Source organism: Triticum aestivum, chromosome 6A (assembly GCF_018294505.1).
Source record: "Triticum aestivum cultivar Chinese Spring chromosome 6A, IWGSC CS RefSeq v2.1, whole genome shotgun sequence".
Lineage (NCBI taxonomy): Eukaryota > Viridiplantae > Streptophyta > Magnoliopsida > Poales > Poaceae > Triticum > Triticum aestivum.
Genome location: NC_057809.1, coordinates 86,173,476 through 86,193,191, shown reverse-complemented (window position 1 = coordinate 86,193,191; position 19,716 = coordinate 86,173,476). Strand labels below are relative to the sequence as shown.

Here is a 19,716-nt window from a genome sequence, read left to right as displayed (position 1 = left end):
AGGCCGACAGGTCCATTTGTGGGATTTAGAACCAAATTTCATATGGGTGTTTGATAAGACCAAACAGTAGAACTACATGTAAGCTTGTTATCGCAGTTTCAATTTTTTTTTAGTAAACCTAGCAGTTTCTATTTAGGGATGGTGACCTTGACAAGGGCTACACACAACCCAACAATAGTCCAGTACAAATGTTCTTCCCAAGAACATACTATCTTCAGATTTGCCTAACTGTCTCAGGTCTCTAACAACTCTGGGAAAGTTTTCAGTTCTCATCCCTACTACTCGTTTCAACTGATATAACTACATATATATCCAAAAGAAAACCTAATCTGAGGAGCATTTTCCCTCACAGCTATAAGCTGACGCATCTACACTACATTCTTCACTGCATTTCTTTTGCAGCTTTGATGATGGCTGTAGTACACATGAATCCATAATGGTGAAGACAAATAGTGAATACAACTAACCAAGATGTTAACATGACAAGTATGTGAATGCGCCTCTAAGTCATGTCATTCGAATTGGTCATAGGGGCCGATGGAAGGGTTCCCGGAGTTCTGCTCGTAACGAGGCTTCCAAGTATTCCCTCCATCTGAGCTGCTGCAAGCCTGGTTGGGCAGGACATTGCTCCCTAAATCACCATCCAGACTCATCTTCTGCACTTCTTGAGGGGACAGGATCCTAATGCACTTCACACAATTCACAAACTCCCTGCATCATCCACATGAAAAAAATTAGGGCAAGCGATGGATAGAATCTCTCACCGTGAACATTCATGTGCACATCCTATATGCATCAACACAAACTTAGATGTATGAAAAGAGGATAGTGGTACCAAACACAGTCTATTCCAGTTTTTTCTTCCCGTATTTATGTTTCAGTTATGTCAGCATCCTGGATTGATCCTGTTTCACATTTCTAAAGATTTCTACATGTGTCTTTTTGACCAACTTTATTTGGTTCAGACCAGGAAGTTTAGAAATTCACTTAAACACAGGCAGAAAGACAGATGGACTTACTCCCATGGGTCATCGCCGAGAAGTAGGACGTCGTCCTCATGATCTGTGTAGACTAGCTTCCAACCTATTCTCTGTCGGTCTTCAAGTTGCCCCTCTATACCAAACATGCGGGCCAAAGCTTGGTTCAGTTCTCCATATCCAGAGAACCTACCGATGTCAATGGACCGGCCTACAGCTCCACGCTTGTACACCTACAAGACACAGTTTAAGCTAAGATACAGGGGAAGCATACAACAAGGAAAGCATACTAATGAGCATGGCCATACGAGGGCCGGCATTTCCAACTGACCCTTCAACAAGCTTTTAGAGCTCTATGTGCCTATGTGTGACCATCTTCTCATCCACTACACATAGAAGTGTTGTCTTACAACATATATCTCATGCAATCAGTTCTTATCTGAACCATCAACCACCATTTCGAACATTACTACATACAGAATGTAAAATTTTATCTTGGTAAAAAAACTGTAACTTTGCTAAACTATAATTGTTGTTGGTGCATTCCTTTCTTAAAACTTTTTTAAAGGCAATTGCAATGACATTATTTTATAACTAGCTGCTGGATCATAACTTAGTTTTGAGATGGTCATGTTCTTAAAATATCTCAGTGGAGTAATTTTACTATTTGGTAATATAGGCACCACACAACATTATACTGCCTTAAAAATCGACTTTCAATAGGATAAGCACATAACAGAAAAAGGAAAACCTTGGTGAATGTACGCATCCTCTGTGGTGGAGCAGCAGGAGGCCAAGAACTTCTGTTCATTAAGGCACCATCATTAATTGCAGAATCAATGGAATTGAAAGCCATATCTGATTGACCAAATGACTGTGAAACCATGGAGGTTGATATCTCTTGACGGGCATCCTTTTGCATCTGGTAGTTGTTCTCATCATCAGTTGAGAAATGATTCTGATACTTCACAGAATCAAGTGCATTTTCCAACAAGCCTTCTGTTTCCATAGGAAACCCTAATGGGCCATCATTGTTCATCCCAAAGAGGGCACTGTTACTAGGATCCACACCTTGAATTTCTACATCAGGAAGTTCATCTTTGAACATCTGGTGCTGGTTGAAGTTAGAAGTGGCGAAACCTTGATGCAGAAGTCCATCTGTTTGTGAAGGCCATAATGAAGTTGCTGACGAAGCTGTTTCCAGGTTGTCTGTTGGCAGTGCATTGTTCATAAAATTTTGAAGGCCGGACACAACATTTGGTAATTTCGAGGTGATCGCACTTGACTTAACACCATTGTTTAACTTTGGCAATTCCTTGGTCGTTACTGGAGTTACTGATACAGCTTCAATGGGGATCAGAATTGACATCTGAGCAATAGAGTGTGGCACCTTCTCTGTGCTGGTTTTGCAATGATCATTCCTGCCAATGGTTGGCTGCGCAAGATGGTTGCCATTAGCTGTGGAAGGGGATGTCGAACAAGAAGGTATTTCCTCTGTAACAGCAGATTGTGCAGCACCAGGAACTATCGTAGCGTTACCAGTTTTTGGGATCACACTGGTAGAAGAGATCTGTGCAAAGGCAGCTTCTGACACATATGTAGGTGCAACCTGTTTCTGTGAAGGCTTCTGCTGTTGCTGCTGTTGCTGCTCTTGCTGAATGGGCGGTGGCAGTTGTGTTGTCTGCAATGAAGAAGTTCTACAGTCCTGTTGGGGCATCACTTGTTGCTGGGCAAGCGAATGCGAATTCGACAACTGCTGTTGCATGTCCACAAGAAAATTTTGCTGCTCCTGGATTATTGGTAATCGTGAGAGTGTAACTGCGGATTGTGACATCAGTGACTGCTGCTGTAGTTTCTGTAACAGCTGCAAGTGGAGTTCCTGATCAGACAATTGTGTTTGCTGACTTGCCAGATTAGCTAGTTGCCCAGGCAACTTATTTAGCTGCTGCTGCTGCTGCTGCTGCTGTAACTGTTGGTGAAGTAAAAGCTGTTGCTGCTGCATTTGCAAATTTTGGTCCTGCAGTTGATGAGACTGAAGCAGGTGCTGGCCACTGGCCCCATGCTGGTTTTGAGTTGGTGATGGTGGTGGTTGTTTTTGTTGCTGTTGTTGCTGCATCTGATTCTGGAGAATTACTTGTGCCTGGACAATATTAGTTTGAGCCTGGGCCTGGCTTAGGGGAATTGCTTGGATACTGGACTGCTGTTGCCTCTGCTGATCTTGCTTCTGATCTTGATGATTTCTGATGGCACTTAGTTGATTCAACGGAAGTGCTGCATTTGACAAATCATTAATAGGTTTCATTTGCTGATGGAGTTTGGGAGGATTAAACTGCATGCTATTCTGTTGTAGTAGATGGTTCTGCATATATAACTGCCTTGCAAGATCGGCAGCGCCAATATTTTGCATCGCAGGGTTACTCGCTGATCGGAGGTACTCGGACTGCATGGCTGTGCTAGCTAATGAGGAGCTCTGCTGCCGGTTCATGTTCATCCACTGAACTAAACTCAGGCCAGGCATTGTAGCGCTCTGGGTTTGAGGGTCCTTTATGCATACCTCCTCACCAAGCCAAGGCATTGCTCTCTTCATAAGACTTTCCATCTCCAACGACTCATCATCTGTTAATTCAAATTTAGAAGAGCACGAAGCATGCAAATCATCAGACATGATATGGTAATATGGTTAGCATTCTCCAATTTTAAGAACAGTGGCATCCGTTTACTGACACATTTCAGTTCAATCTACTGTTTGCAAGACAACCTAGTTGATTATCTGTTGGTATGTTAAGATATGCAGACAAGTTATCTGTATGGCACGTAAACTACGGTAGAATCTATACTCACATGCTTCTTTTGATGCACTTTATGTGCTGGAAGACAAAGAAACATAGTAATTCTCTTCCAGAAAAGAAGATAAAAAGTACCAGAAGCAGTCAATAACCATTCCACCAAGTAGTCTTTATGTATCTTTGCAGTTAAGATCTTTACGCTCATATATACAGTTAACATAATGATTTGAAGAAATTCACCGTCTTTTTTTACTGCAAGAATTCACTGTCTTTGTTATACTTATACCAGACTTACCTAATTGCCTGGGGCGCTTCACACCAAAGAATGGCTGGGGACATATGAAAAAAGGAGCAGCAAGCGGTTCAATCTCCCAGATTGAAACTCTGTTCCTTCTTTCTCCTGCAGCCGACTCGTCCCACCCAACCTATCAGAGAAAATCAAATCAGTGAATCAGAAAGACAAATGGAGAAAGAATAACACAGTGAAAGAGCTGCAATTAGGATGGTGCTTGTAAATCCAACCTGTAAGCTGCGCCACTGGGAGTTTTTCCATCTCACTGGATCTAGATCACTTATTCCAGTTATCGTACCCATGTACCTGAAAAGTATTAGATATGTCAGCACTACTTGGAGCTTCAGAGGTAAGAGTTTGTATGGGTAACTTGACATACCGTCTTGTCCCTAGTTCCTCCGTCTCGCACATCATGCGGAAGCGCATCCCTAAAGAGATCTGATTACTGTACATTGCCTTCTGGTATTTGGCAAATGGGATAACAAATTCAGTAGGACTGGCCCTGAAAGTCCACAGTTCAAAACATAGTTATTGAACTAATGATAGCTACTGACGCTACGTAGAAACTTTTAGGTAATTAGCATGGTTATTGAAACTAATACCGCAGATTTAGAAGCTCACCTAGGGTTATAAAATATGGTAAATGGGCTGGTGTTGGCAGAAGCATGTGCAGCTGCGGCAAGGACCCCTATGTGCATACTGTCGCTTGAAAGTACCGAAGATGATATGTTCGTGGGCTGTCGGTTAGCGCGCCTGATTCCCAGTAGAAGTTGCTGCTTTTCATCTCTGGAGTGTAGCAAATAAAACAAAATGTGGCATTACATTTCCAGCTCTGTCCTCTATTTCAAATAATCTGCTGCTAAAATTGGAACTCTAGGATGAACCGACGTATGCTTTCTGAAGATGGACGGAAGCATGGGCATTTACCTAACAAATATGACAGAATCACCAGCAAATAGCTTCTTGCCACTCACAAAGAGGCTCCAACCAGTAGTAAGTAAATGTCTTTTAGGCTGACCTGGTTATTACCAAGCACAATAATATTAGCTAAACTCGAATCATACTCAGTTATTGCAGCAGAAGGAAGCTCTACTCAATTTTGACTACATTTTCTGTACCCCGAAATATATGACGGAATGTCCACACATTGTCATGTATATCCCTGGCCTGCAACTCTTGGCACGGAGGCTGCAACGAGAAATCCTACAGAACAAAGTAACGAAATTAAGATGGCACCATGATACTGGTACATGAGTTTTTGTCGTGGAAAAGACCTGGAAATCTGATGCCTGCTTACCAGGGAAGGGAATATCTTCTCCGCGGCACGGCGAGGCACGGAGAAGCCTCCGTGCGTGCTCGTATCGCTAGCGGTGAGCGTCTTGCAGAAGAACTCCATCTGTGGCCTCGCTTGTCTTAGCGCAAGCTCTGACAGCTGCAACGCCTCTTTTGCATACTGATAAAAACACATGATCAGGAGCAACATAGGGATTAAAGCATTGGAAACACGCAGAGAAATTCTTGGGGAAAACCTGCAGAATTCAGATGCTTACTGTATTCACTGGCTGAAGAGTCATCTGCGCATACACCTCGTCAGTATCTGGGTCTGCCTGAAAAATCAAGAGACAACATCTTTCAGAGCTTGCAATCGCGGGCGCGTCGTGTTGAACAGTATGGGAAACAAGGCTGTTAGATTACTTGCAAAGTGACGCTGTGCAGAAGACATATCAACTTTGAGGGAAGGTTGGGGTAGCTCGGCACATGCGCTTCGACATCCTTTTGCATAGAAGCTGCAACCTGAACCAGACACCAAGTCCAAGTAAGTTTCTTTTTCTATTTTGAAGATAAAGATGAGTGACTATTTTTATTGAATAAAGATGCAACACGGCGTTTTCATCAATACAAAAAAAAACAGCATTTTTTAAATTATGAAGCGATTGATAGAAAGAAAAGCATTCAGGCGGCTAAACCAAGTACCAGGTATTTTGGACAAGGGTTTTCCAAAAACAAATCCAGCTGTTTTCTGTACACGTAAGCACTGTTATCCTCCCAATCATACATTGCTAAAACTTTCCGTTGTAAAACATGAATTATCTCATGGAATGATTGAGGAAGTACAAGCATTCAAACATGCTTCCCTTTTTATACACCAACTTTCTGCGGCTTCCCTAAAAAATTAGGAGAAAAGTAATTTTGAAGTGCAGAAAGTGCAGCCTCATGAGTGAACTCCTTTTAGATGAACTCTGCATGCCATAGGTACACTGCTAAAGTGTTCCCCCCACATATCATCATGGGCGACACAGCCGAATGTCCCACATACATTAAAAAAACTTATTTTTCTTGCTGAACTTTTTAAAAGGGGAGCACAGTTGCAGAATTAGGGATTGATCTTTTACAGAATCTGTCAAGAACACCATAGCAATAGCATAGCAGCTGAAAATCTTTCTGAAAGCAGGCAGGCTGTTTTGGCAGTGCAGAATCAGTGGAAGGTGCAGCAGAAATCAGGACCATAAATGCAAATAATACGAAGCTATACATGGATGCATGTTGCATGTACTACCAAACTTGATAGCAAGAAAACAGTGCTCCTATACTCCACAAGACACCAAAAGCCAACAGAAGGAAAGGAAGGAAGTAGGCCCAAAGGGAGGCTCCCAACCACTCCTCCAATAACCCAAGAATACTACTGGCTTGAGAAAGCAATTAGTAGCAAGCAAGTAGTATAGCCCTCCAATCACAACTACTGGAAATGCAACATATCCATGATAGCATCTGTTTTTCTTTTAAGAAGGCCATATTATGAACCCTCTTGAACTTCAAAGGATTCTCTCATGGTAGATTAAATCATCAAAAAGTAAAAGTGAAAACCAAACGCTTACTCTAAAAGAAGTATAGAGCAGGGAATCGATTTAGTTGGCTAGAAGCGCAAAAAGGAGGGAAGATTATCATTGAAGAACAGAACCATGGGGAGCATAGAACGAGCACTGCGCAAATGGCACTGGCGAACAGATAGGTCTCACTCACACACCTGCTCGCTGTGGCCTTGGGGGAAGTAGACGACGAGGCTGCCCACCGGCGGCAGCGACACCAGCGGCCCCGCGCAGGCGTGCCACAGCTCCCCGTTGATCGCCGGCGCCTTGCGCTCCCCTGCGCCCACCGCCGCGTCAGCGACCAAGAAAAGGAGAGACCCCTCCTTCCTTTTCCAGCTGTACCACCTCCGCCTCGTCGAAGCGCGGGGAGGGGCCGGAGAAATGCGCGAAAAGCAAGAAAGAAGTGACAAGTACCTTCGCATGGAGCCGACGCCGCGACGGCGGAGCTCGCCGGCGACTGCGCCATGGCCGCCTCTTCACACGCGGAAGCTTGCTAGCTTCGGTGGCTCCCGCGCATGAGTCACAGAGGACCACGCGCGGCGCCGAGTTTCTTTTTCGCTGTATGGGTCCCGGACACCGGCAGGCCGGCCGGCCGGGCTCTTCCGCAAAGCTGCCGTGCCCCAGCGAGCGGCGGCGGCGGCGGCTCCGTCCCGACAAGCTAGACCAGAAGCAGCAGCAACACGGAGACCAAGGACCCCGTCTAGTCCTACTACTACTAGAGAGAGAGGGAGGGAGCTAGAGAGAGAGGGAGGGGTGAGAGTTGCGAGCTGCTGCCGCTGAGGCAGGCCTCTGGGCTTTGCTGTCGCTGGTTGGTGCGTCGTGTGTGCTGCTGCCTGTCGGGAGTTAAAACCGAGACGCTTCTTCTGTCTCTCTCTCCCCTCTTTCTTTTTTATACTCCTACTCCGTTTTAGTGAAGTGAGGCTCGAGGGGGGAATCGCACTGGAGGGAGGGAGCTCCGAGCTCATCTCCGCTTGCGGCTTTTCGGGGCCATTTCGTGCCTTTTCTAGTGTTTCAGGAATTATCCCTTCTTTTCAGTAAAGGGGCAATAATACTAACCCCCATTTGTGGGATTTTTTATTCAAAGGGTTTCTAAAGGAATCTTAATGTATCGGAAAATTTTCATCCACTCGAACCTCATGCGAAGAATTCTACGGCATATCATGTGAACTAAAACCACGACAATAATTTTGGAACGGAGGAGTGGTAGCATTGAAGATGACATGCCACTATATTTTTGTGTTTTTATATTCCTGTGTTTTACAAATTATACGAATCAAAGAAGCCAAAAAGAAGGAAAAAATTCTGCATGACTGGCATTATGAGAGACCGGTTAGTGAAAAAGGAATAAATATTTTTGGTGCGCGTGTAAACTGAAAAACCAGTCTTGCTAGCTCTTTTTCAAGAAAACTTCCGACCTATTCATCTTTCACTATGACAGTATATAATAAAAAATACATCCAGATTCATAGACTACCTAGTGACGACTACAAGCATTGAAGCGAGTCGAGGGCGTGCTGCCATCATCGCCCCTCCATCACCGGAGCCGAGCATAACTTGTTGTAGTAGACAGTCGGAAAATCGTCGTGCTAAGGCCTCATAAGACCAGCGCACCAGATCGTCGCCGTTGAAGAGTAGCGTGGAACAGAAGTATCCAACCTAAAGATACACGAACATAGACGAACTACGACAAGATCCGAGCAAATCCACCAAGGACAGATCCGTTGGAGACGCACCTCTAACGCCCACCGACGATGCTAGACGCATCATCAGGACGGGTGCTAGGCGAGAAGCCTTATTTCATTTTCAGGGAGTCATCGCCGTCTCGTCTTCCTGAGCATGACACAAACCCTAACAAAACTTGAAGAAACATGTAAAAACAAAGCCCTCTCGCCAACAAGGGTCAGGATCCACCACGCCGGTAGTTCTTGGCTACTTCTTCATGCAACTAAACTTTACATTATAGTACAAACATGTCAACTTTAGGAAGCACTGCTGGAGTATCATCGTTACGCAGACAAGCATCAGTGATCGGGGACTGGGCGATAGATGATTGGACACAGTCGCTGGTGTAAACACCACTGGCGGGCAGAAACTTAGGCCAACTACAGCGCACGACTCCAAACAGATGTCCGTTTAGCCTAAATTCTGTCCGTTTGGGTAGGGCAATGGGGGCGTGTCTGGGCCTTTCCTGGGATGAGGTGGTCGTGCGCCCAACGTGCGGACGCATCCTTTGGCACCATCCTGTCCGCCACATCCAATATGCCCATATATTCATATTTCAATGTTTAAAACTAGTTTGCACGTCCAAATATTAATTATCTCAAATAAAAATAGTTTTACAACCCAATCGAAATTGTCTAATAAAATAGTTTTACAACCAAATTGAAATTGTTTTGAATGGACATAATGAACCAATACATCTATTGGTTGCCAATGTGATTCCACATGTGCTCAACCAAGTCATTTTGAAAATCCAAATGAGTGTGACAATCACGCATTTCATGATGGAATTGGGTAAACTGTTCAAACGTGGCCGGTTCTTGGTGCAGGGGCTCAACATTTTCACCTTGAAAATCAAATCCTTGGTCGAAGATGCTTATCACGCTCGTCCTCGACGATCATGTTGTGCATGATCACACAAGCAGTCATCAGCTCCCAAAGCTTCCCTTTATCCCTTGTCAGTGTAGGGTTTTGAATGATACCCCATGGGGATTGAAGCACATCAAAAGCATGTTCCACATCCTTTCTAGCACTTTCTTGCATTTGGGCAAATCTCTGTCTCTTCTCACCTTGGGGGTTCGAGATTGTCTTCACAAAAGTTGACCACTGAGGATATATACCATCAGCTAGGTAGTATCCCTTGTTGTAGTCGTGGCCGTTGGTCTCAAACTTGATAGGTGGGGAGTGGCCTTCTGCAAGCCTTGCGAAGACTCGAGAACGCTGCAGCACATTGATATCATTGTGAGAACATGCCATGCCGAAGAAAGAATGCCATATCCAAAGATCTTGCGAAGCCACCGCTTCTAATATGACAATGCACGCTTTAACATGCCCCTTGTACTGGCCCTGCCAAGCAAATGGACAGTTCTTTCACTCCCAGTGCATACAATCTATGCTGCCAAGCATGCCTGGAAAGCCTCTATCAGCGTTGATCGCCAACAGCCTTTCAGTATCAGCGGCATTTGGCTGCCTCAAGTACTCAGGGCCAAACACTGCCACCACGGCCTTGCAGAAGTTGTACATTGACAGCAGAGATGTGGACTCACTCATGCGCACGTACTCATCCACCGGATCATCTGGAATTTCATATGCAAGCATGCGGATGGTCGCGGTGCATTCTGATAAGAGGAGAATCCAAACTTGCCAAGGGCATCCGTTTTGCACTCGAAGAATGGGTCATGAGCAACCATTCCCTCTCGGATACGATTGAACACATGCCTTGCCATACTAAAACGGCGACGGAATTTCTCTGGTTTGAAGAGCGCTGTATTCTCAACGTAATTGGCATAGAGCAGGGAGTGGCCTCTCTCTTTGTTGTGGTTCAGATAGGGAGCACGGTCAGGGACTAACCCCCTGTACCGAGCCCGCTGCCGTTCAATGTGGTCGTGAACGACCAGTGCAACCACCACAAAATCTTCGTCGTCCAAGGACGAATCATCCGATGAATAAATGAAGTGGTTGAAGAAAATTCATCTCCATTGTTCATACCTTTGTGGGCAAAGTGTCAAACACCTTGCGGTCGTGGTGGCAAAGAGGTCGCGAAGATCACCTCGATGCAGCAGGGGCGTTTGGCGGCCGGCTACAGGTCGCTCTGGAGCACCCGACGGAAGCTGTCGTGGTCCATAGGCGTCGCCGGCGTTCATATCCCCTCTGGCACCGGATACGACGGCGACGGACAAAGCTCCTCCAAACGACGACCAAAACTCCTGCGAAAGCGCGGGGGTGGTGGCGGCCATGGCGAGATGTGGTTTGGTATGGACGGCCGGGGGGGGAGTAGTCAGGAGGCGGCCGGAAAATAGTGGCGGCGCCAGCGGCGGGGTGGGGCGTGGAGGGCGGGTGGATGTTGGAAATATGCCCTAGAGGCAATAATAAATTAGTTATTATTATATTTCCTTGTTCATGATAATCGTTTATTATCCATGCTAGAATTGTATTGATAGGAAACTCAGATACATGTGTGGATACATAGACAACACCATGTCCCTAGTAAGCCTCTAGTTGACTAGCTCGTTGATCAATAGATGGTTACGGTTTCCTGACCATGGACATTGGATGTCATTGATAACGGGATCACATCATTAGGAGAATGATGTGATGGACAAAGACCCAATCCTAAGCCTAGCACAAGATCATGTAGTTCGTATGCTAAAGCTTTTCTAATGTCAAGTACCATTTCCTTAGACCATGAGATTGTGCAACTCCCGGATACCGTAGGAGTGCTTTGGGTGTGCCAAACGTCACAACGTAACTGGGTGGCTATAAAGGTACACTACAGGTATCTCCGAAAGTGTCTGTTGGGTTGGCACGAATCGAGACTGGGATTTGTCACTCCGTGTAAACGGAGAGGTATCTCTGGGCCCACTCGGTAGGACATCATCATAATGTGCACAATGTGATCAAGGAGTTGATCATGGTATGATGTGTTACGGAACAAGTAAAGAGACTTGCCGGTAACGAGATTGAACAAGGTATCGGGATACCGAAGATCGAATCTCGGGCAAGTATCGTACCGCTAGACAAAGGGAATTGTATACGAGATTGATTAAGTCCTTGACATCGTGGTTCATCCGATGAGATCATCGTGGAACATGTGGGAGCCAACATGGGTATCCAGATCCCGCTGTTGGTTATTGACCGGAGAGTCATCTCGGTCATGTCTGCATGTCTCCCGAACCCGTAGGGTCTACACACTTAAGGTTCGGTGACGCTAGGGTTATAGAGATATTAGTATGTGGTAACCCGAAAGTTGTTCGGAGTCCCGGATGAGATCCCGGACGTCACGAGGAGTTCCGGAATGGTCTGGAGGTAAAGAATTATATATAGGAAGTGCTATTTCGGCCATCGGGACAAGTTTCAGGGTCACCGATATTGTACTGGGACCACCGGAAGGGTCCCGGGGGTCCACCGGGTGGGGCCACCTGCCCCGGGGGGGCACATGGGCTGTAGGGGGTGCGCCTTGGCCTATATGGGCCAAGGGCACCAGCCCCAAGAGGCCCATGCGCCAAGAGTCAAGGGAAAGGAAGAGTCCTAAAGGGGGAAGGCACCTCTGAGGTGCCTTGGGGAGGAGGGACTCCTCCCTTGGCCGCACCCTTACTTGGAGGAAGGGCCAAGGCTGCCCCCCCTCTCCCTTGGCCCTATATATAGTGGGGGAAGGGAGGGCAGCAACACCTAAGCCCTGGCGCCTCCCTCTCCCTCCCATGACACATCTCCCTCCTCCCGCAGCGCTTGGCGAAGCCCTGTTGGAATCCCGCTACTTCCACCACCACGCCGTTGTGCTGCTGGATCTCCATCAACCTCTCCTTTCCCCTTGCTGGATCAAGAAGGAGGAGACGTCGCTGCTCCGTACGTGTGTTGAACGCGGAGGTGCCGTCCGTTCGGTGCTAGGATCATCGATGATTTGGATCACGACGAGTACGACTCCATCAACCCCGTTCTCTTGAACGCTTCCGCGCACGATCTACAAGGGTATGTAGATCCACTCCTCCCTCGTTGCTAGATGCCTCCATAGATAGATCTTGGTGACACGTAGGAAAATTTTGAATTTATGCTACGTTCCTCAACAGTGGTATCAGAGCTAGGTCTATGCGTAGTTTCTATGCACGAGTAGAACACAAAGTAGTTGTGGGCGTTGCTTTTGTTCAATATGCTTACCGTTACTAGTCCAATCTTGATTCAGTGGCATTGTGGGATGAAGCAGCCCGGACCGACCTTACACGTACTCTTACGTGAGACTGGTTCCACCGACTGACATGCACTAGTTGCATAAGGTGGCTAGCGGGTGTCTGTCTCTCCCACTTTAGTCGGATCGGATTCGATGAAAAGGGTCCTTATGAAGGGTAAATAGCAATTGGCATATCACGTTATGGTTTTTGCGTAGGTAAGAAATGTTCTTGCTAGAAACCCATAGCAGCCACGTAAAACATGCAAACAACAATTAGAGGACGTCTAACTTGTTTTTGCAGGGTATGCTATGTGATGTGATATGGCCAAAAGGATGTGATGAATGATATATGTGATGTATGAGATTGATCATGTTCTTGTAATAGGAATCACGACTTGCATGTCGATGAATATGACAACCGGCAAGAGCCATAGGAGTTGTCTTAATTTATTTATGACCTGCGTGTCAACATAAACATCATGTAATTACTTTACTTTATTGCTAACCGTTAGCTGTAGTAGTAGAAGTAATAGTTGGCGAGGCAACTTCATGGAGACACGATGATGGAGATCATGGTGTCATGCCGGTGACGATGATGATCATGGAGCCCCGAAGATGAAGATCAAAAGGAGCAATATGATATTGGCCATATCATGTCACTATTTGATTGCATGTGATGTTTATCATGTTTATACATCTTATTTGCTTAGAACGACGGTAGTAAATAAGATGATCCCTCACTAAAATTTCAAGAAGGTGTTCCCCCTAACTGTGCACCATTGCGAAAGTTCTTCGTTTCGAAGCACCACGTGATGATCGGGTGTGATAGATTCTTACGTTCGAATACAACGGGTGTTGACGAGCCTAGCATCTACAGACATGGCCTCGGAACACATGTGAAACACTTAGGTTAACTTGACGAGCCTAGCATGTAAAGACATGGCCTCGGAACACAAGAGACCGAAAGGTCGAGCATGAGTCGTATAGAAGATACGATCAACATGAAGATGTTCACCGATGTTGACTAGTCCATCTCACGTGATGATCGGACACGGCCTAGTTGACTCGGATCATGTAATCACTTAGATGACTAGAGGGATGTCTATCTGAGTGGGAGTTCATAAGATGAACTTAATTATCCTGAACATAGTCAAAAGGTCTTCGCAAATTATGTCGTAGCTCGCGCTTCAGTTCTACTGTTTAGATATGTTCCTAGAGAAAATTTAGTTGAAAGTTGATAGTAGTAATTATGCGGACTAGGTCCATAAACTGAGGTTTGTCCTCATTGCTTCATAGAAGGCTTATGTCCTTAATGCACCGCTCAGTGTGCTGAACCTCGAACGTTGTCTATGGATGTTGCGAACATCTGACATACACATTTTGATAACTACGTGATAGTTCAGTTAAACGGTTTAGAGTCGAGGCACCGAAGACGTTTTGAAACGTCGCGAAACATATGAGATGTTTCGAGGGCTGAAATTGGGATTTCAGGCTCGTGCCCACGTCAAGAGGTATAAGACCTCCGACAATTTTCTTAGCCTGCAAACTAAGGGAGAAAAGCTCAATTGTGGAACTTGTGCTCAGATTGTCTGAGTACAACAATCGCTTGAATCGAGTGGGAGTTGATCTTCCAGATGAGATAGTGATGTTTCTCCGAAGTCATAACCACCAAGCTGCTAGAGCTTCGTGATGAACTATAATATATCAGGGACATATATGATGATCCTTGAGTTATTCGCGATGTTTGACACCACAAAAGTAGAAATCAAGAAGGAGCATCAATTGTTGATGGTTGGTGAAACCACTAGTTTCAATAAGGGCAAGGACACGAAGGGATACTTCATGAAACGGCAATTCAGCTGCTGCCCTAGTGAAGAAACCCAAGGTTGAACCCAAACCCGAGACTAAGTGCTTCTGTAATAAGGGGAACAGCCACTGGAGCAGAATTACCCTAGATACTTGGTAGATGAGAAGGCTGGCAAGGTCGATAGAAGTATATTGGATATACATTGTGTTGATGTGTACTTTACTAGTACTCCTAGTAGCACTAGGGTATTAGATACCGGTTCGGTTGCTAAGTGTTAGTAACTCGAAGTAAAAGCTACGGAATAAACAGAGACTAGCTAAAGGTGAGCTGACGATATGTGTTGGAAGTGTTTCCAATGTTGATATGATCAAGCATCGCACGCTCCCTCTACCATCGAGATTGGTGTTTGCGTTGAGCATAGACATGATTGGATTATGTCTATCGCAATACAGTTATTCATTTAAGGAGAATAACAGTTACTCTGTTTATTTGAATAATACCTTCAATGGTCTTGCACCTAAAATGAATGGTTCATTGAATCTAGATCATAGTGATACACATGTTCATGCCAAAAGATATAAGATAGTAATGATAGTACCACCTACTTGTGGCACTGCCACTTGAGTCATATCGGTATAAAACGCATGAAGAAGCTCCATGTTGATGGATCTTTGGACTCACTCATTTTTGAAAGGATTGAGACATGCGAACGATGTTTGTTGGTAGATATGCATGAAGAAACTCTATACAGATGGATCGTTTGGACTCACTTGATTTTGAATCACTTGAGACATGCAAATCATACCACATGGGCAAGATGATTGAAAGCCTCATTTTCAGTAAAATGGAACTAGAAAGCAACTTGTTGGAAGTAATACATTTTGATGTGTGCAGTCCAATGAGTGCTGAGGCGTGTAGTGGATATCGTTATGTTCTTACTTCACAGATGATTTGAGTAGATGTTGAGTATATTTACTTGATGAATCACGAGTCTGAATTATTGAAAGGTTCAAGTAATTTCAGGGTGAAGTTGAAAGATCGTCGTGACAAGAGGATAAAATATCTATGATATGATCATAGAGATGAATATCTGAATTACGAGTTTGGCACAGAATTAAGACATTGTGGAAATTGTTTCACAACTAATACAGCCTGGAACACCATAGTGTGATGGTGTGTCCGAACATCATAACTGCACCCTATTAGATATGATGCATACCATGATGTCTCTTATCGAATTACCACAATAGTTTATGGGTTAGGCATTAGAGACAACCACATTCACTTTAAAAGGGGCACCACGTAATTCCGATGAGATGACACCGTACGAACTATGGTTTAGAGAAACCTAAGCTGTCATTTCTTAGAAGTTTGGGGCTGCGACGCTTATGTGGAAAAGTTTCAGGCTGATAAGCTCGAACCCAAAGCGGATAAATGCATCTTCATAGGACACCCAAAACAGTTGGGTATACCTCATGTCTCAGATCCGAAAGCAATAAGGGATTGTTTCTAGAATCGGGTCCTTTCTCGAGGAAAAGTTTCTCTCGAAAGAATTGAGTGGGAGGATGGTGGAGACTTGATGAGGTTATTGAACCGTCTCTTCAACTAGTGTGTGGCAGGGCACAGGAAGTTGTTCCTGTGGCACCTACACCAATTGAAGTGGAAGCTTATGATATTGATCATGAGACTTTGGATCAAGTCACTCCCAAACCTCGTAGGATGACAAGGATGCATACTACTTCAGAGTGGTACATAATCCTGTCTTGGAAGTCATGTTGCTAGACAACAATGAACCTACGAGCTATGGAGAAGTGATGGTGGGCCCGGATTCCGATAAATGGCTCGAGGCCATAAAATCCGAGAGAGGATCCATGTATGGAAACAAAGTGTAGACTTTGACAGAACAACTTGATGGTCGTAAGGCTGTTAGGTACATATGGATTTTAAAAGGAAGACAGACAATGATGGTAAGTGTCACCATTGAGAAAGCTCGACTTGTCGTTAAGATGTTTCCCGACAAGTTCAAGGAGTTGACTACGATGAGACTTTCTCACACGTAGCGATGCTAAAAGTCTGTTGGAATTATATTAGCGATTACTGCATTATTTATGAAATCTTGCAGATAGGATGTCAAAACATTGTTTCCTCGATGATTTTCTTGAGGAAAGGTTGTATGTGATACAACCGGATGGTTTTGTCAATCCTGAAAGATGCTAATAAGTATGCAAAGCTCCAGCAATCCTTCTAAGGACTGGAGTAAGCATCTCGGAGTTGGAATGTATGCTTTGATGAGATGATCAAAGATTTTGGTGTATACAAAGTTTATGAGAAACTTGTATTTCCAAAGAAGTGAGTGGGATCACTATAGAATTCTGATGAGTATATGTTGTTAACATATTGTTGATCGGAAATGATGTAGAATTTCTGGAAAGCATGCAGAGTCATTTGAAAAGTGTTTTTCAATGGAAAACCTGGATTAGGCTACTCGAGTATTGAGAATTAAGATCTATAAGGATAGATCAAAACGCTTAATAGTACTTTCAAATGAATACAAACCGTGACAAAATTTTGAAGGAGTTCAAAATGGATCGGCAAAGAAGGAGTTCTTGGCTGTGTTATAAGGTGTGAACATTGAGTAAGACTCGAAACCTGACCGCGGCAGAATAGACAGAAAGGATGAAGGTCGTCCCCTATGCTTAAGACGTAGGCTCTACAGTATGCCATGCTGAGTACCGTACCTGAAGTGCGCCTTGCCATGAGTCAGTCAAGGGGTACAAGAGTGATCCAAGAATGGATCACAGGACAGCAGTCAAAGTTATCCTTAGTAACTAGTGGACTAAGGAATTTTCTCGATTATGGAAGTGGTAAAAGAGTTCGTCGTAAAGGGTTACGCCGATGCAAACTTTGACACTAATCCAGATTATTGTGAGTAGTAAACTGGATTTGTATAGTAGAACAGTTATTTGGAATAGCTCCAAATAGAACGTGGTAGCTGCATCTAGGAGATGACAAAGAGATTTGTAAAGGACACACGGATCTAAAAGATTCAGACCCGTTGACTATAACATCTCTCACAAGCATAACATGATCAAACCCAGAACTCATCGAGTGTTAATCACATGGTAGTGTGAACTAGATTATTGACTCTAGTAAACTCTTTGGGTGTTAGTCACATGGGGATGTGACCTTGAGTGTTAATCACATATCGATGTGAACTGGATTATTAACTCTAGTGCAAGTGGGAGACTGTTGGAAATATGCCCTAGAGGCAATAATAAATTAGTTATTATTATATTTCCTTGTTCATGATAATCGTTTATTATCCATGCTAGAATTGTATTGATAGGAAACTCAGATACATGTGTGGATACATAGACAACACCATGTCCCTAGTAAGCCTCTAGTTGACTAGCTCGTTGATCAATAGATGGTTACGGTTTCCTGACCATGGACATTGGATGTCATTGATAACGGGATCACATCATTAGGAGAATGATGTGATGGACAAAGACCCAATCCTAAGCCTAGCACAAGATCATGTAGTTCGTATGCTGAAGCTTTTCTAATGTCAAGTATCATTTCCTTAGACCATGAGATTGTGCAACTCTCGGATACCGTAGGAGTGCTTTGGGTGTGCCAAACGTCACAACGTAACTGGGTGGCTATAAAGGTACACTACAGGTATCTCCGAAAGTGTCTGTTGGGTTGGCACGAATCGAGACTGGGATTTGTCACTCCGTGTAAACGGAGAGGTATCTCTGGGCCCCCTCGGTAGGACATCATCATAATGTGGACAATGTGATCAAGGAGTTGATCACGGGATGATGTGTTACAGAACGAGTAAAGAGACTTGCCGGTAACGAGATTGAACAAGGTATTGGGATACTGACGATCGAATCTCGGGCAAGTATGGTACCGCTAGACAAAGGGAATTGTATACGGGATTGATTAAGTCCTTGACATCGTGGTTCATCTGATGAGATCATCGTGGAACATGTGGGAGCCAACATGGGTATCCAGATCCCGCTGTTGGTTATTGACCGAAGAGTCATCTCGATCATGTCTGCATGTCTCCCAAACCCGTAGGGTCTACACACTTAAGGTTCGGTGACGCTAGGGTTATAGAGATATTAGTATGTGGTAACCCGAAAGTTGTTCGGAGTCCCGGATGAGATCCCGGACGTCACGAGGAGTTCCGGACTGGTCCGAAGGTAAAGAATTATATATAGGAAGTGCTATTTCGGCCATCGGGACAAGTTTCGGGGTCACCGGTATTGTACCGGGACCACCGGAAGGGTCCCGGGGGTCCACCGGGTGGGGCCACCTGCCCCGGGGGGCCACATGGGCTCTAGGGGGTGCGCCTTGGCCTATATGGGCCAAGGGCACCAGCCCCAAGAGGCCCATGCGCCAAGAGTCAAGGGAAAGGAAGAGTCCTAAAGGGGGAAGGCACCTCCGAGGTGCCTTGGGGAGGAGGGACTCCTCCCTTGGCCGCACCCTTCCTTGGAGGAAGGGCCAAGGCTGCGCCCCCCCCTCTCCCTTGGCCCTATATATAGTGGGGGAAGGGAGGGAAGCAACACCTAAGCCCTGGCGCCTCCTCTCCCTTCCATGACACATCTTCCTCCTCCCGCAGCGCTTGGCGAAGCCCTGTTGGAATCCCGCTACTTCCACCACCACGCCGTCGTGCTGCTGGATCTCCATCAACCTCTCCTTTCCCCTTGCTGGATCAAGAAGGAGGAGACGTCGCTGCTCCGTACGTGTGTTGAACGCGGAGGTGCCGTCCGTTCGGCGCTAGGATCATCGGTGATTTGGATCACGACGAGTACAACTCCATCAACCCCGTTCTCTTGAACGCTTCCGCGCGCGATCTACAAGGGTATGTAGATCCACTCCTCCCTCGTTGCTAGATGACTCCATAGATAAATCTTGGTGACATGTAGGAAAATTTTGAATTTATGCTACGTTCCCCAACATTGGAGGCGTTGGAGGTGAATGAAGCGCTGGTGTCCCCGACAGGCGGGCCACGGGAAGGACAAGGGCGTGCGTCCCGCTCGTCTGCGCGATGTGTGTTTCATCCCAAACGTTGTGCATGTTTGGGCCGGGAATGAG

General features: G+C 45.3%; 1 protein-coding gene across 1 annotated transcript; it reads right to left on the bottom strand.

The window, feature by feature from the left end:
• Positions 1-15: 15 nt before the first annotated feature.
• LOC123132208 (auxin response factor 5) lies at positions 16-7,764 on the bottom strand. The gene is made up of 14 exons (XM_044551981.1): positions 7,337-7,764; positions 7,081-7,199; positions 5,751-5,849; positions 5,606-5,662; positions 5,353-5,508; positions 5,174-5,258; positions 4,983-5,073; positions 4,677-4,841; positions 4,435-4,557; positions 4,286-4,361; positions 4,059-4,188; positions 1,729-3,593; positions 1,020-1,210; positions 16-711 (listed from the first exon to the last, which is right to left on the bottom strand). The coding sequence occupies exons 1-14, from the start codon at positions 7,386-7,388 to the stop codon at positions 513-515; spliced, it is 3,408 nt and encodes a 1,135-aa protein (XP_044407916.1). The 5' UTR covers positions 7,389-7,764; the 3' UTR covers positions 16-512.
• Positions 7,765-19,716: the final 11,952 nt, after the last annotated feature.

Coding starts and splice junctions, on each gene's coding strand:
- LOC123132208 (XM_044551981.1), bottom strand. CDS start 7,388: ATGGCGCAGTCGCCGGCGAGCTCCGCCGTCGCGGCGTCGGCTCCATGC. Junction 5,509..5,605: donor CTCTTCAGCCAGTGAATACA/GTAAGCATCTGA, acceptor TGTTTTTATCAG/TATGCAAAAGAGGCGTTGCA. Junction 1,211..1,728: donor GGATGCGTACATTCACCAAG/GTTTTCCTTTTT, acceptor TGTGTCTTGTAG/GTGTACAAGCGTGGAGCTGT.